Source organism: Vombatus ursinus, unplaced genomic scaffold (genome assembly GCF_900497805.2).
Source record: "Vombatus ursinus unplaced genomic scaffold, bare-nosed wombat genome assembly UNPS02014792.1, whole genome shotgun sequence".
NCBI classification, from domain to species: domain Eukaryota; kingdom Metazoa; phylum Chordata; class Mammalia; order Diprotodontia; family Vombatidae; genus Vombatus; species Vombatus ursinus.
Window position 1 is genome coordinate 12090719 of NW_020954570.1, and position 17861 is coordinate 12108579.

At 34.6% G+C, this 17861-nt stretch overlaps 1 protein-coding gene across 2 annotated transcripts in view; it reads right to left on the bottom strand.

Annotated features, from left to right (window-relative positions):
* The window catches only part of ALDH7A1 (aldehyde dehydrogenase 7 family member A1), a 38026-nt gene that overhangs the window by 10395 nt on the left and 9770 nt on the right, over positions 1-17861 (bottom strand). For both annotated transcript variants that reach the window (XM_027869232.1, XM_027869231.1), the window contains 9 exons: positions 16868-16948; positions 15662-15785; positions 14480-14612; positions 9669-9713; positions 7593-7670; positions 6090-6187; positions 4839-4880; positions 2206-2300; positions 762-846 (listed from right to left, as the gene is read on the bottom strand). In XM_027869232.1, coding sequence (XP_027725033.1) covers positions 762-846; positions 2206-2300; positions 4839-4880; positions 6090-6187; positions 7593-7670; positions 9669-9713; positions 14480-14612; positions 15662-15785; positions 16868-16948 — 781 coding nt within the window. The remainder of the gene's footprint in view (positions 1-761; positions 847-2205; positions 2301-4838; positions 4881-6089; positions 6188-7592; positions 7671-9668; positions 9714-14479; positions 14613-15661; positions 15786-16867; positions 16949-17861) is intronic.

Consider the following 17861-nt stretch of genomic DNA (forward strand, 5'->3'; position numbering starts at 1 on the left):
TTATTCTGAGTATTATAAATACTCAAATCAACTATCTGATTTGAACCTATGAAGAAAGATGCTAGCCACCTCCAGGGAGAACTGATAAATAGAAGTATGCATAGGATGGTTTTACACACACACACACACACACACACACACCCCTGTATCAAATGGTAGCCTTTTCTGGTGTGGGGTGGGGAAGGAGGTAGGGAGACAGTTCAGAACTTGAAATGTAACAAAAATAAATTTAATTTTTAAAAAAGTGAATTCTATTAAATATTCAAAGAACAATTACTTCCAATACTATATAAATTGCTTGCAATAAGAAAAGAGGGCACCTTTCTAAACTCTTTCTGATACAAATATGATCTTGATACTTAAGCCAAGGTGAGACAAAACAGAGAAAGAAAACTATAGAACAATTTTCCTAATAAATAATGATGAAAATATGTTTAATAATATATTAGCAAGTAGGCTACAACAACATGTTAGAAGGATTGCACATTAGGACTAGGACCCGTTAGGGTATGTAGCAGGAATACAAGGTTAATCCAACAACTACAGAACTATTCATTTAATAAACTATATTAATAATATAAGTAATAAAAATGATATGGTTATTTCAATAGATACTGGAAAGGCTTTTGACAAAAATACAAGTATTTTTATTAAAAACTCTTAGAAATCACAGGAATAATTAGACCTTTCTTTAATGTAGTAAATACCACTTCTCTAGATCCAAGAGCAAAAAAAAGAAAAAAAGAAAAAAAAACACTTACCATCCCATGGATTTCCAATACGAATTTGTGCATATGCCTTTTTAAGTTTGTCCACCACTTCATCATGGATGCTTTCATGCAAAAACTAAAAATAAATATACATGGAAAATTTAAAAATTAGAAAAATTTTTAACATTCTGAAATTTTTTATAGTCCTCTAATTTAAAAAGGTTCCACCATTCAAAATTTCCAAAAACAATGAACAGAAACAAAAAATATTTCACAAGTTTATTTTTTTATTTGTTAAAATTTGAATTATATCTCTGCACATTTTAATATTATTCTCTTTTAATGTTATAGTGACATTTTTGCCCTTTTTAAAATAACACTGCCACTTCAATATTAGCCTTCACTTAAATAGTAATTTATTCTATGTGAAAACCAGCACAAAATTCAAAGTCATGTCCAAGAAACCATTTTACCAAGCCTCAAAAACCCACCAGAATAATAAATTTGAATGTTATAGTTAAATTTTGCACCTACTCAAAATTTTCTCAACAGTATTAAAGACACTATCATAAATATCACACAAGAACAGACAGCTGTATCAAATCAAGAGTGCATTATACACTAACAAAATCTAATTATTGTGAATTGCCCAGAAATGAAGCTGAATTTCCAAATTTCATATAGTGAAATTAAATTGTGTTTATGACACTAAACAAGTCAGTTAACCTCTTTGGATCTGTTTCCTAATTAGATAATCTCTAAATTTCTTCCCAGTTCTGTGTAAAAAAAATCTATATTTGAATGAATAAAAATATTTATTAAGGCTTTACTATGTGCAATGCACTGAATATACAAACAAAAAGAGTAAAATGGCTCCTTTTCTCAAGGAAGTCAAATTCTAATGGGAAAGACAACACATGGAAGATTTCATCTGCAAATCAGATGGAAAAGTCGATGGTCCTTACGAGTGCAATGGCCAAGCAGGCAGTAACACTTTTTTAATGTCAATACCACTGACAAAATCACTTCCAATTCCGATCACTGAACCATCAGACAGTGCCAAGGACTTTGGTGGTAAGAACTTTCTTCTCTGGGTCTTCAATAGTTGGGACCTGCAGGAGCAGTTGCCAAACTGCACTTCCATATGTGTTCCAAATTATGTCATTAACAGAGAAAAGAAATAAGGAGTGAAGTGAAAAGCCACAAAACAGACCCTAAACGTTTTTAAAGTTTCAAAATACCTTTTTATAGAAAGAAAAAAGCTTACTTAAAAGGAACCCAATACTACCCACATTTCAGTTCACAATATAAGAGTTTTCATTTATACTGTTCTTTTTAGGCACATTGCTAAATTTGTTCTGGAGGATTCATTTTTTGTGCTGCTACAATAGCACCTTACTATAATGTACCAAACTGACTCTGAAGTTTGGATCCAAAAAAAAGGAGCAAAGTTGGCTTAGGGTGTCAAGGCTGTAGCTTAGACAGATATACTCACCAGTCGTCTAGCAGTTGTACATCTTTGGCCCGCTGTCCCCACAGCCGCAAAAAGAGCCGAAGGAACAACTAAACTGAGGTCTGCATCTTCAAAAACTTGGAGCAAAAGCACACAGGAAATAGGCCAAAACAGGTAAAAAAAACAACAATGTATTTTCTTTACTGTTAACTAGAATAAACAGGAGGCAGCTAGATGGCCCAGGGGATAGAGAGCTGGTCATGGAATAAAGAAAAACTAAGTTCAAATCCATACTCAGACACTTACTAGCTGTGTGACTCCACACAAGTCAAGTAATTTGCCTTAATCCACTGAAGAAGGAAGTGGTAAATCATTCCAGTACCTTTGCCAAGAAAACCCCATAAACATTATGGTCCATGGGGTCAGAAAGAGTCAGACATGACCAAACAACAGAACAACAGCTAGAATAAAATAGTGAGCACTTAGCAACCATACGCAGAATATATAAAAGATATTTATACTCCTGTTAAAACAGGAATGTTTTTATTTAAAAATAAAGAAATCTTTCTTATTTAGAAAAAAATGGATGAGTTTATTAACTTTTTAAATCAGAAAAATATATTCCAGGGAAGAAAGGTTCTACTTAAAAGCATAGGATAACCATCACAATGGTAAATAAACCTTATGCCCCAGGGTTTAGGGATGACTGACCCCACATCAGCCTGAGTAAGGCAGCCATCCCTCTTTTAAATTGCTATTTGACAATTTCCTTATTAATTCTTACCCAGGTTCTCAGATAATTAAGGTAACACAGTTCTGCTATTTCTTAAGGTAATAAAGTTCTGCTATTTCCTCATAAACTGATAAAACTTTTACAATCACTAATTAATTAATTAGCTCTGAACTTCTACCTTGGAAAAATTTCTTTTACCAGTAGCCTTCACTCATCATTCATATAAACCTTGGTGTCATTTGTGTAGACAATTTATTAACAATGTAACTAAAACATTTAATTATTTCAACAATGCATATATATGCTATGAGAATGTTCAAAGAACACCCATAACAATCAACTTCTCCACAAAAACTGGGACCATTGTCCAAACATTCAGCTCTCTCAGAACAACAGTCAAACTCTCTCAAAAATTCTCAAGTTGACTTCTTTGAAAGAACTGAGTTTAACTCATTCTCACAGTTAAGAAATTCTCATAGTCCTCTCTCTCTGTCTCACACACTCTATCCCACAATAAGTAATATTCTGCAACAGTAGTAACTCTCTCAAGTAACATTTAAACTAACTCCTCAGGATCCTATTCCTTTTCCCTTAAAGATACAGCAACAATACCCATAGTATTTATAGAAGACTATGAAAGCTGGCATTACACTGACATGCTAGTCTTCTTTACAAATAAACATATATAAAGTTACAAATTAATTCCATTGATAGATGGACTCTTACTAAAGCTGCTCTTCACTTTCATCATAACCTCTCCATCTCAACTTACACAGCCATCTATCCCTAAACAATGTTATCTTTACCCAACCTGGACTTCACTGGTTAGCCATTTACACTACCTACTCTAGATTTAGAGAACCATAGAATCACAGAATTGGAAGTGACTTCAATCAATCCACATTTATTAAGTGCCTATGATGTGCCAGGCACTGTGCTAAGCTTGGGAACCACCTAATCTAACCCCCATCCAAAACAGTATCTCTGGCTAGTAGTCAATAAGACTTTACTTATATTAATTATTAGGAAGTTTTTCCTCATATAAAGATGAAGTCTGAGGCAATTTTGAAAAACTTTAGAACCCTGACCAAAGCAGTGACCAACCATGATTCCAGAAGATTCATGATGAAACATGCTACCCATACCCGTCACCTGACAGAGAGGTGAAGGACTCAGAGTACAGACTGAGACATTATTTTTGGACATGGTCAAGTGGGAATTTGTTGTGCTCCACCCTACGTGTTTGTAATTAGGGTTTGGTTTCTCTTTCTTTTCCTATGGGGAGAGAGAGAAGGGAAGACAGAAAGGGGAGAAGTTGGAAGGAAGAGAAAGTGGATTTGCATTGACTGAAAAAACATAAAATTTAATTAAAAAAAAATGAAGTCTGCCTACCTATAACTTTTATCTATCAATCCTAATTCTGTCCTCTAGCAGTAAGTTCTATCTCCTCAAACAGGATGAGAACAAATGAATATTAGAAACCAACTAATGGGTTCAAATCTAAAGCAATAAATAGGTCACACAAGAGATGATGAGTCTTGAGCTCTTTAACTAAAAAAAAAAGTTAATAGATCTTTTATAGTAGCAAAAAAACGTTAAGAATAATGGATGCCCATCATTTGGGGACTGGCTGAACAAACTGGCATATATGAATGCAATAGCAACTTATCACTGTAAGGAATAATGAAGGTGAAATTGAGAAAAACCTGAGAAAATTTAATTGATCATTTAATTCTTTCCTCCTGCTCTACCGTGCCTTGAATATATATACCTATTTTCTTTTCTGATCAAGCAACAGGTCTTAAAGATATGAAATATATATAGAGAGAGTTCTCATAATGAAAGAGTAGATAACTTCTTTAACTTCCTATCAACCCAGAGGGGTAATTCAGTGACTAATTTAGCTAATTTGAATAAACAAGAAAAATGCTATCATCCTTACCAATAATAGCATTATTTCCTCCAAGCTCTAACAAACTTCTCCCTTAAAAAGAACAAAAAAGTTAAGACTTACATTTGTTTTTAATGTCTCAGGGATACTCCTCCCAACAGATTTATTACCCCTTGAATAAATACATTTCTATATTTGCCTTATATTCTTCTGACTTATTCAATCTAATTTACTTAAAATAATCAAAGCTAAGTTTTATGTCAAAATACCTCTGACATACCTGTATAATTTCAGGAAAACAATCCAAACTTTCCTTCCCCTCCAAATCCCCCAGTCTCCCCCCACCCGACCAAAAGAAAAAAAAAAAGGAAAACAGTCCACATGATATGGTACTTTCTCCACCAGGACTGCACTAGATCAGCTGAATAGTTACTGAAATACTAAGTCACTGCTTAGTGACTTTAGTCATAGCAGTAAAATCAGAAAACTATGCTTACAGAGCATCTGCCATGTGCAGGACACACTAAATCTCATCAGAAGATACCAAGAAACAAAAGACATTATATCTAACTTAATATTCTTTACTTTGACCCCAGTGAATAATACCTTTCCTTTTCACTGATCCATAAGAGATCCAAAAGAAAAGCAAGGTTTTATTTCCCATTCTTCTGTAAAATCTATTCAGATCTTGTGCCTAAGATGTCAACTCAGTGAAATTAAGATAAATACTATACTATAATATATATACTATACCATAATATATACTATACATAATATATGTGCTAATATATATGTATATAATATATATACTATAATACTCCTGAGTCCTCTAGAACTTTTCCTCCATTTGTTGTTATACACCCAGATAGAATGACATTAGTAATTTGGGACAAACAGATCAATTTTTTCCCCAACTTATCTGCAACTTCTACTTACAGTCACCTAATTTAAAAAGTACTCACACTTTTTCCCAGTAAAGAGTAAGTCCTCCCTCCCAAACAGTGTCATTAATAACATCTGTCCACAGATCTGACTTTAAGCAAATAGGAGGGTCGTCTGCATAGGCAATGCAATCAAGGTGAAATTAAAAAATGTTCTTCAGGAAAAGCCTTTCTTTGGCAACCTGTAAAGTTTGCTTTGGTGTCAGCTAGACCTAAGAATTAGTAAGATAATTACGTAACCCTTTCTTTCACTTGGATGTTTCAAAATACCACACAGATTTCCAGGGAAGGAGTATAAGGGCTTTGAGAAAAGGCCACATTCAATCTTCAAAGAAGTATGGTTGCTAGAATATCCACTCACCAAACCTCTCTTGTACCATGACTGACACCAGTTTTCCCACTTGGGTGCTTCCTGTGAAGGACAGCAGATCTACTCGCTCATCTTTGGCCATTGCTGTGCTGTAAGAGAAAAGCCACAGATCTATTTTAACAGATAAAATGGAACAATAAATAATTAAGAAAAGCTTGTTCATCTGCATTCCTTCTGGTCATTCCTTGTACCAAAGAATAAAAGCAGTTCAGCAAAACTAACCAACACATCAACTGTGTGTTGCTCCACACCTCTGAAAAGAAGGGAGGAAGAATTGTTTTCTCCTATATTCTTCCAAGGCATGTTTGCTTATTATAATTAGACAATGTTCAGTTTCAGGTTTCTCTGGTGACTATTCTTTCCATTAATATTGTTGTAATCATTGTGAAGACTGTTATTCTGGTTCTGCTTACCTTTTTACTCATTAATTCCTATGTTTTTCCATGCTTCCTTGTATTCATATTCTTAACTTCTTAAAACACAGCAATATTCCATAATATTCATATGCCATAATTTTTTAGCCACTCCTCTACTGGTAGGCATCTAGTTTGTTTCTCTGCTGCTATAAATATATTAGTGTATATATAGCCTTTATTTTGTCATTGGCTTATCTGTGTTATATGCCTAGCAGTAGAATTTCTGGTTCAAGGGATATGGATATTTTCAACTGCATTTATTTAAAAATAAATACAGAAATATGTGACCTTAAAAAAATGAGGTCACATGAATTAGTGTTTATAAGTCTTCCTAGATATCTCTATGCCCATCATAAATCCAGTAATATTCCTTTACATTCATGTACCACAATTTCTTTATCCATTTCCTTTCTTCATTTCAATTTCTTAACTACTACAAAAATGTTGCTGTACATATTTTGGTGTAAATGGAAACCTTTTGTTTTTGGCCTTTTGGGGACATATGCCTAGCAAGTGATCTCTCTACATCAAAAGGTTTTGACATCTGAGTCAATTTCTTATACTCCTCACTATATCAATGGTCCTAACCCCATTATAATAAAGGATGAACCCAGTTCCTATAATGGTTTAAAGCAATATGTTCCCAAAGTTATAAGATGGTTAGTTGGAGCTTAAAACACATTTTCCTATAGAAACATTATTAGAAATAAGAGGTTTGGTTACAAAGATAGCTCATAAAATCCTATTTATTCCGTAATATATCAAAAATATGATATTTCAACAATATATTGTCATGGCTTCATTTTTTCTGGGGAAATGCATTTGATTTCCTAGGACCACCTTTCAGAATCTGAGAATTAAGGGACACTTGGACGTCATCTGAAACAAGAATTTGTTCTATAACATTTTTAACAAGTGGGTATCCTGCCTTTGCTTGAAGACCTTTAGTAATGAAGAACACATAAGTTCCTAAAGTAACCCATTCTACTTTGGAACATCTTTAAAAGTTAGGACATTTTTCCTTACATAGCATGATATTCCTTAGGTCACCTTCTCATTGAAGGAAGAACTAACATACCCAATATCAGCACCACCACATGTCATGGAACAGATTGCACCAGGTAAATTGTTGTCTTCCAAAACTTTGGCCACTATCCTAGAGAAAAGATGCATTAGCAAGTAAGCTTCTGAAACAGTTTTTTAAAAGAAAGGTCAAGCTTCCCCAAACTCCTACCTTGTTTACCCAGAATGCTGTTTCAAATGTTTATACTTGTTTTCGTTGATGTTTCTCTGGGAGTAGCATCACCAACTCATTATCTATAGATCTCTGTTCTTTCATCAGAACTCACTAATCCATGCAGCTTTCCCTTCTAGTTTCCATTCCTTAACTCATCCCTGTGAAACATCTTCTGACAGCAACAAATCCCCAAGTATAAAGATCTCACCATAAACTTGAAAAAAATTTCCAAACCTCCAGATCTCAAGAATTAAGAGTTAGCAAAAATTTTAAAAATTTAAAAATTAAAAAAATTTAAGGGGGCAGATAGGTAGCGCAGTGGATACAGCTTCAGCCTTGGAGTCAGGAGGACCTGAGTTCAAATCCGGCCTCAGACACTTGACACTTACGAGCTGTGTGACCCTGGGCAAGTCACTTAACCCCAACTGCCTCACCAAAAAGCAAAAAAAAAAAAAAATTTAATTTTAAATTAAAAAAAGAAAATCTAGTTGCTCTAATACTCATACTTTAGCCTAAGGAATAATTAATTCCTGACAGTGTCTTTGTAACCAAACACCTAAGACATCCAAACCTCTTCACCCCCTATAAACACAATACAAAATCATAGAATTTAGAATTAGAAGAAACATTAAAGATCATCTAATACAACTCCTTCATTTTTAGGAGGAATAAATCACACAGCAATATTAACTTACTATCTCAAGGTCACACAATTAGCAAGTAGCATAACCAGCTTTTTAACTCAAGTTCTCTAACTCAAAATTACATGCAAGGATATATGACACAGAGAATTAAGTGACTGATAGTTACCTAGTTCATTTTGCTTTTCCAAGAGTTTACGTCTTAAATAACAAAAAGTATTATGAGTTAAAATTTTATCTTCAAAACCACTGGATTTTTCTCTTTATCATTCACATTTCATTTTCAATCATGTAAGTAAATACTACTTAAGTAGCCCCTGCATTTAGGGAGCACTTTCTCATATGAGAGCTGTTTATTTTGCAATTAACAAAGGGAAGTTTAAACTCATTTTCAGATTTTTGCAGAATCCCAAGTTTACAGTTTTAGACAATGATGTCCACAGGCTAAGCTCCATGTTTAGATAAGTTACCTATCACATTAGATTTGAAACTCAGTACCTATCATATTTCTGTGGTTGGTATCAAACCAAAGTTCAATCAATCAACAAGCATTTATTAAGCACCTACTATGTGTTTACAGGCACTGTGATGAGCACTGGGGATACAAAAAGGCAAAAAATAGCCCCTGACCTCAAGAAGCTTACAATCTAACAAGGGAGATAATGTGCTAACAAATGTATACAAAGCAAGATATGTACAGAATAAAGAGGAGATAATTAATAGAGATAAGGCATTAGAATTAAGAAAAGTGGGGGAAGGCTTCCAGAAAAAGATGAGATTTTAGTTGACCATTAAAGAAAGCAAGGAAGTCAGAAGGCAGATTTGAGAAGGGAGAATATTCCAAGCACGGAGAACAGCCAGAGAAAATGCTGGAAGCCAAGAGTTGAGGTCTTACTCATGGAACAGCCAGAACAGTATCAACCAGTCAAAGAGTATGTGGCAGAGAATAAGGTATAAGAAGACTGAGAAGGTAAGAAGGGGCTAAGTACATGAAAGGCTTTTAATGCCAATACAATGTATTTGATCCTGAAGACAATAGGGAGCCACTGAAGTTTATTGGGGAAGGGGAATGAAGGCAAAGGGGTAGTGGGGAGAGAACAATATTCAGACCTATACTTCAGGAAAAGCACAGTTTATCATTCGGTTATCCATGTATGCAAACAAATATACTTAGTATACTTAGTAACTAGGCACTGAAGGTGGTAGGAAAAGAATACAAAGCATAGATAAACCATACCCCCTAGCCAAAAGAAATTTACATCACACATACACTTACTTTGTGACAGCTACACTAATGAGTGGAGTTGTTGGTGCTCCTTTCCTTTAGAAAAACAGAAGGAAGAAATTTAATTTTGTTCGGTCATTTGCTACAAAAAACAAAAATGAAGTCATTCATGAGAAGCAAGTCACTTCCAAAGTTATTTTTAAATGAAAATAAGTGAAATTAGTGATCAAATTAGGAATTTGCTGCTAGACTTAAGCTCTTAATGTTCCTCCAAAAGGTTCTAAGTATTCTAACTTAGAAACAACCATCACCTTCAATTCAGCTCCCATGTCTTGCCAATAGTTTCCAAGGAGACTTATTCTGGCCTTGCTGGTATAAGCTTGATTAAAAGGAAATCTTCACAGATTTCTTGTTCACAAAACACACCTGAGAAGGCTAAGGGAGGCAGATTTACTTTAGTTTTCCATATGAGATTACTCTAAGAATAAGTAAGATGGTTAAATTGATAAGAATTGATAGGCAGGTTCTAGTTCTTCCTATCTTTTCACAGAAAACTGTCTTGCTTTTATATGTAAAGATAATCTTTGAATACAAATAACAGTTACAGAAAAAAAATCACTTCTCAGCATGCAACTAGAAATAGCAGTTCAGTGTCAATTATTTTGGTAATTCCTTATTTGACTAAATTCTTTCAGAGAATATTATCAAAGTGGGTTATTGACCATTGGCAAGGTCATAAGTTCTCTAGATCTTTTTCCTTCTACAAAATGAAGAGTTTGGGCTGAATGAAAAAAAAGTACTATTATTATTTTTAATCCTGAATGTAATAAACTAATTGATAGCAATAACTGAAAGGGTGGGGAGTTCATGGGTTCAGACCAACTTTCCTTTGCCCATAGCTCCTACACCAGAAGATACACTATAAATACAGCACTTTACCTTGAAAAAGACCTGAAGTTGACTTGTGGGAGCAGGCCTCAGAAAGGCTGTAGCTGGTGAATTACTTTGAAGGGGTACAGTTTTCTACATTCTCACTGTTTCTTGAGAATGAAATTACAAATAAGTAAATGTGAAATTAGTATTCCCTAATATATCAATCCTGTTGAACAAATCCTGTTTTCAAAACAAGCATTTATAGCAGAATTCAGTGTACTTGAATTCTTTATTTCTGATTGCTTGAAGCATTTTTTTTTTACTTTGCTCTGGGAGCTCTGGATCTTAGCTTCAATATTCAAGAGAATTTTCATTTTGGCATTTCTTTCAAGAAGTGACAGGTGGATCCTTTATACTTTCATTTCATCCTCTGGTTCTAGAAGATATGAGCAGCTTCCTTTTATGATGTCTTTAAATATCTCTCCTTGATATTTTCCTGCCAGTTGTTTTTGCAATAAGATGTCTTATGTTTTCTTCTGCTTTTTTAGGCTTTTAACTTGATTTTAATATTTTTTATTATTATATGGAGTCACTGGCTTCTATTTGGTCCATTTTAATTTTTACAGAGTTTGTTGCTGGGGCAAGGTTTTATACCTCTTATGCCAAAAATCCCTTTCAAATTCTTCCTTCCATAACTTTTATTTCTTTTCTAATTTCTTCCTCTAAAGCTATCATTTTTTTTAAAAAAAACAAACTTTTGCTTCATCTCTTCCAGAAACTCTAGTTAAGCCTGTTTCCAAACTATGTTTTTCATTGTGGATTTGCTTAGGTATTTTAGAGGCATTCTTTTTGGGGTTTGTGATTTGAGAATCCCTGTCACCATAATTGCTTTTAATAGTGTTCTTTCTTTCTTTCTTTGTTCATCCTTCTAGCCTATTTCCCGATTGAACTTTATGTTAGGTCCAGGCCAAACTCTTTTAAATAAATATGAATCTATTCCAGGAGGCTCTGCAATAGTTTATGTAACCAGCACAATGGCAACTGAATACAGAAGCATTTGGAGGATTTCACCATACATAGGGTTATTTCTTTTGTTATAACTTCAAGAAATTTTGAATGATTGATGTTATAGATATGTTGTCAGAAGTGAGCCTTTAAGGTAGAGTTTTGCTTTACCAAATCCAGTGCCTTTTCTTCCTTTATTTTTTGAAAAATATTTTAATGAACCAAAATCCACCTTTACACTCTCTTACCAGAACCTTCTCTCCACAAGAAAAACAAAACCCATTATAAACATGATCGATCAAGATAATTTTCCACATTAGCCATGTCCAAAAAAAAAAAAAAACAAAACAGTCTTATTCCAATTCCTTCACTTCTCTATTAGAAGGTAGATAACATGTTTCACAAATAGACATCAGGAATCATGGCTGGTCATTACATGATACGAGTTCAGCTTAATAGTATTATATAACATTTGTATACCACAATTTACCTATTCCCAAATTTATGGTCACCCCCTAAGATTACTATTCTTTGCTACCTTGAAAAGAGTCATAAAACTTTTTATATGTCCTTAGAATTTATTTTGCTTAGGACTAATTTCTCTTTAAACTACCCTCTCTACAATTCCCCCTTACCTCTTCCCTCCTTTCCCTTCTATTTTCCTGTTTAATAAAATGTATTTATATACTCAGGTGTGTAGGTATATTTTCCCCTCCTTTGATCTGTTCGGATGAGAGTGAGGTTCAGGTTTTTATATAGCTTTCTATTTGCATATCCTGATTATGTGAGACAATTTTTTCCTAACCTCCCATTTTCTTCCTACCCAGTTGTATTCCTCTTCTCCTTTCTTCTCTGGCCTTGTGTAATTGAACTTCCTTTATGACCACTGAATTAAAACTCTTCAACTTAGAAGCTCTGCATTTGGGGATAGGACATTCCTGAGAGTTTTAATTCAGTGATTTCTTCAGGAGATGACAGTGGAGTCTTTCAATTTCTGGTTCTAAGAGATGTGGACAGTTTCCTTTTAAGATTTCTTGAAATAAGATGTTTAAGCTATTTTTTTTGGCATTCAGATGATCTAATAACTCATTTTTTTCTCCTCAATCTGTTTTCTAGGTTAGTTTTTTTTTTATAAGATATCTTCTATTTTCTTCCTTACGTTCCAGTTTTTTACTTTGTTTTTCTATTTATTCTTACTTCCTGGAATCACTGACTTCTATCTGGTCCATTATGATTTTCAAGTTTTTGTTTGTGCAAGGTTTGTCTCGTGTTAAGCTCTTAATTTCCTTTCCAATTCTTTCTTCCATAGCTCTCATCTGTTATCCAATTTTTTTCTCGAGCATTTTCATTTCATTTATAAAAACATTTTTTAACTCATTTCATCTCTTCTAGAATTCAAGTTAAAGTTTGCCCAGGTTGTGTTTTCCTCAGAGATTTTGCTTGTATGTTTTGAAGTCATTCTTATCTTTTGAGTTTGTGTCTTGAGCTTCTCGGCCACCGTAATAGCTCTCCTATGGTGGGATTCTTTTTCTTTGCTCACTTTTCAGCCTACTTCCTAATTTCAGACTTGATCTTTAGGTCTGGGCTCTTTAGCACTTCTGAAGGGAAGGTCTAGGCTGGTCCTATTACTGCTTTCTTGTATTATTTCCAGGATCTCAGGGACACCTCAGTCTAGGGACCTGCAAGCTTTCAGTGCTCCCAGAATGGTCTGATTACTGTCCCCAGGATCTAACTCTGTAAGGTCATCTGACCTGAGTTTGGGTCTGAGCAAGAGTGGACCGCTGCTAGACAGCCCCTATCAGTCAGATGAAAAGCACTTTTGGTTCAGAGTGGCAGAATTATGGGTTCCCCTTTGGTCTGGGATTCCTGCCCTGATTACTCCTCTGTAATCTGGGCTAGATGCTGGAAATGATACCCTGTTCTGCACATGGTGTACCTGGGCTCTGAGCCACACTGCTGCTAATGGCTTCTAAACTCTCTCCTTTCTTGGTTCACTTCCCAGGGCCTCCCTACCTGGGAAGACCACAGCTAGACACTGATTCTTTTCTCCATCCATCCTAGATCTGTGACCTGGAACTGAGTAGCGGGCAACCAGACTACCAGTTCACAAGTGTCCCCATAGCAGTGTCCTAGTATGTGTCTAGCGGTGTCCTGTATGGATCTGGGACCTCCGCGTGCCGTAATACACAATGAAGTGCTTGCACATATGCTCCTGGCCAGACTCCATCCCCAGTGTCTGTAGCCTTCTTCATCTGATTCTCTACACTGAGTGGGGCCAAACAAATGACTCATTATGACTGTTTTTGGAATACTACATCAGGATTCAGTCTGGAGCATTTTCTAAATCTGTTTGAAGTTTTATGGGGAGGGAACTCAGCTGTAATGCTTCCTACCACTCTGCCATCTTGGCTCTGCCTCTCAAATGCCTTTTCATAATCACCAAACAGCAGGCACAGTGACATCTTATATTCTCTACATCTTTCAATCAGCTACAAAATGGTAAATGTATTATCCAATATTAGAGTGTTTTCCACTCTTTAATATTGCTTACAAAGCCTGTCTTTTCGCTACTAATCCCCTCAAAGAGGAAGCCCTTGATTTGTGTATAGATGAATATCAGAGATTTTATACAGACTGGACAATAAACACATAGGTTGGTAGCTCGTGTTCTTGGCCACTTTTCTCAGTAGCTTTTTTGTTAAACCTCTGGCATTTTTCCCTCCCTCAGTTACCTTGTACATTGATTTCTCAACACCTTCACAATTGTGATACCTCAAATGTGAAGCACTGGCACTGTGCTAAGTATCAAAGAGAATGCAAAAAGGAATTTTGGGGTAAAATCAGTAGGGGTGAAATCAAGCATAGATAAAACAAGATACTTAAAATTATAAATATAAACAAAGCACAAGCATGCAGACAATGTTATAACCTGCATATTTGAAATCATTTAAAAAAAAAAGGGAAAAGGAAACTCTAAGTCCTACCAAAGGCAGACATTCCCACAAATCAGAGCAATGGCATTATTCCAGCCATACACAGCCACTGGGAAATTGAATGCAGTGATGATTCCAACTAAGCCCAAAGGATTCCACTGTTCAATGAGGGCATGGCCAGGTCCTGAGTGAGAAGAATAAAGACCCCAAATTAATAACCACTGTAAAGAAAGCTTTACATGATTCCCTCCAACTGCAAGGGCACAACCTCCCTAACTATTTTGGAAGCATAACCCCATTTGAATTGAAATATTAAGGAATAAATATTTCTGCAGTCTAAATAAGGAAGGAAATCTTATGAGTACTTAAACTTCTCAGGAAACAATGCCCTCCTCCACTAATGCCCTCCATCCTTTTTCTTAGATCTAATCACTTTCTCTTAGGAAAGTTATAAAAGGTCTATAAGAAAAGCTAAAGCCCAAGAAAATGGATTACAGGTGGTAACCAGACACAGACCAAGAAATAACTTCCATTAAGTTTAGATTGTTGCTTTCCTCTGAAGGCATCAGAGTAATGACCCACCAAATGATAGTACACTCTTTCCCCATTTCCTAAAGAATTAAAATATTGATATGTGAGAAGAAGTTTTTTTGATTACTTTGGGGCAGGGATGACTAGTCAGGGGAGAGCCTTTGAAGTGAAAGATCAGAAAAAGAGTTCTTTTAGCAGGATAATTCTTCAGGGGCTTTCCCGAAAGATTTCAATGCCTGCTGCTCTAGTACATGAAAATTTACTACCCTGAAACTGTATCCTATACAATAATATGAATTGTACTCTATTCAAGATTCAAATAAATGTTGCTTCAAAAATGTCTTAGGTCAGATGTCATGTTAGAGCATGAAAGAACTCACATCATAGCAACAGTAGATGTACTTTCTAATTTTCCAGATCAAAATTTTTAAATACACATGTTCTCAAATGGAGAGAATTAATTAACTATCAAGTAACAAGAGTCCAGCTGATAAACACATAGTTAAGCATACACTAACTACATATGAAGAGTTTTCCCCATTCTTTTGAGCAAGCAGATTAATTACACATTCAAATATGATGGTATCTCTGGTAACTCTGTATCTTCCTAAGCAACTCAATTTATTTGTTAATCTGATGATTTTACTGGAAAGATGTATGATTGTAGTTAGTAAATTTTATGACAGTTTTTTACTTGCTTACTTTCTGAAGGCAAGATGGGTCCTCCAATCATTCGTGATAAACCAACAGCATAATCACAGATATCCACATACTCCTGAACTTCTCCAACACCTTCCACTAAGATTTTTCCCATCTCCAAAGATACCTGAAAATAAAAATATGTATGTATATACTAATTTTTAAAATTTTAAAACATAAATGAATCTTTCAAACTTCATAGCTTTAATAAAAAAAACCACCTAGAAAAGAGAAAGCAATCACATATTAAGCAAGGATACTATAAAATGGAATGAAGCAGAAACAAAAGAAAGACAAGAAAGGCAAGATTATGAAACCTTTTTTCAGGACCGAGTAAAAGATTTGAAGACTAAGAGACAGAGGAAAGTTTACCAAATACTTACTAAGCACCTACTAAGCATCCCTAAAGCATAGCATTAGGTATTAGGAAGAGGTATATGTTAGGGTCTAATACAAGGGTGGGGAACATGCAAATCCAACAAGATTTGTTCTGTGAAGTTTAGATTCAGTCAAAGGGCCGCACTTGAGGACCAAGAGAGCCACATGTGGCCTCGAGGACACAGGTTCCCCACTCCTGGTCTAGTAAGTATAAATACATATTAAGGTCTAGTTCCTACCCAAATGGACCATACAATATAGTAAGGAGATAACATATACATAGATAACTATAACACAAAACAATACAAATCTTAAGTATACAGGAGTGCAACAGACAAGATGAAAGGTCTATAAGGCCAAAAGCAAAAAAAATCACTAAATGAACTTTTGATTTCTTCTAGATTCATGCCACTGAATTCTTTTAGAAGGAGAAAGTCTTTTAATGAGGTAGCCGTTTTTCCGTTTTTAAAAGTACACTTGAATGAAATTCAAAATAGACACACTTTATATCAAATCTTGTGTTACAGCTAATAAGTACTACAGCAAGTTCTAATACATTCAACTTAATATGCTTTTTTCCTTATTTATTTATAATGAGTATATCAGTAGGCAAGAAATCAAGTTTTATTTCTGTAGAATCAATTTCAAAAGATCAAAATATTCCATTTTATGTTTCCCTACCCATTTTGTTACTATCTGATCCACAAAGTCCACTTTAAAATTATGATTTGTTTGGCTTTTAAAAATTACTCTTACATAAAATAGCAACACAGTGCAGCTGTAGGCTGGTTGTTTTTTTTTAAAGGCACATTTACTTTTAAAATACCTTACCAAGTTTCCTAAGATTTGGATCTTCTGTCGCAAGGCTTCGCCAATCTGTCTTACTATTTCTCCTCTTTTAGGGGCTGGAATCTAAGTAAAGAATGAAACTTTACTGACAATTTAAAAGGTAAAAGCACTTAAAATTGAGCAGCACATCAAATCTGTTACTGCAGTAAAATCCAAAGCATCAGTGATCTGAAAGCTTTTCAAAGGAATGCTAACACTCCCTACCCGCCACTGCCAGAGAGGGAGAAAAAGTTTTTATGTAACTGATCACAATCTGTGTAGAACTCGGGCACTTTTTTACATGTAATTAAGAACTGTGATATCAAAATATTCATTAACTTATAATACTTCTGAAACCTTATTTACTTAATGACAAACATATATTTTGCTTAGAGTAAAAAAAAGTATCAATCTACAAAACACTTTATAGAAAAATAGATAGGTCTAAATTAAAGGAAAAATATTAATTATTCTTGGTTAGACTGAGTCAACATATTAAAAATCACAATTCTATTTTTATCATACCACTCAAGCTACCAAAGGATTACTTTACAAAACAAGAAAAAATAATATTAAATTCATCTGTAGAAGCAAAAGGTTGAGAATCTCAAAAGTAATCAATCATGAAAAAACACGGCAAGGAGAGAGATCTATCAGTACCAGATCTCAAACTATTTTTAAGCAATAATTATAAAATTATTTGATCTGGTTAAAAAACAGAGAAAATAATGAGTGGAACAGATTAGATACAAAGCATACAGAAGAAAACAAACACAGTAATATAGTTGTCAATAGACCCAAAGACTACAGTTATTACTTGATAAAAACCAAAGGGAAAACAAAAACAGAAATTAAGTATTAACCAACCATCTCACATAACACACCAAGAGCCAGATGGATACATGTGGTAAATGTAAAAGACAACACCATAAGCAAATTAGAAGAGCGTGGAAGAAATTATCTTTCTGATGTATGGATAGGGAAAGAATTCATGACC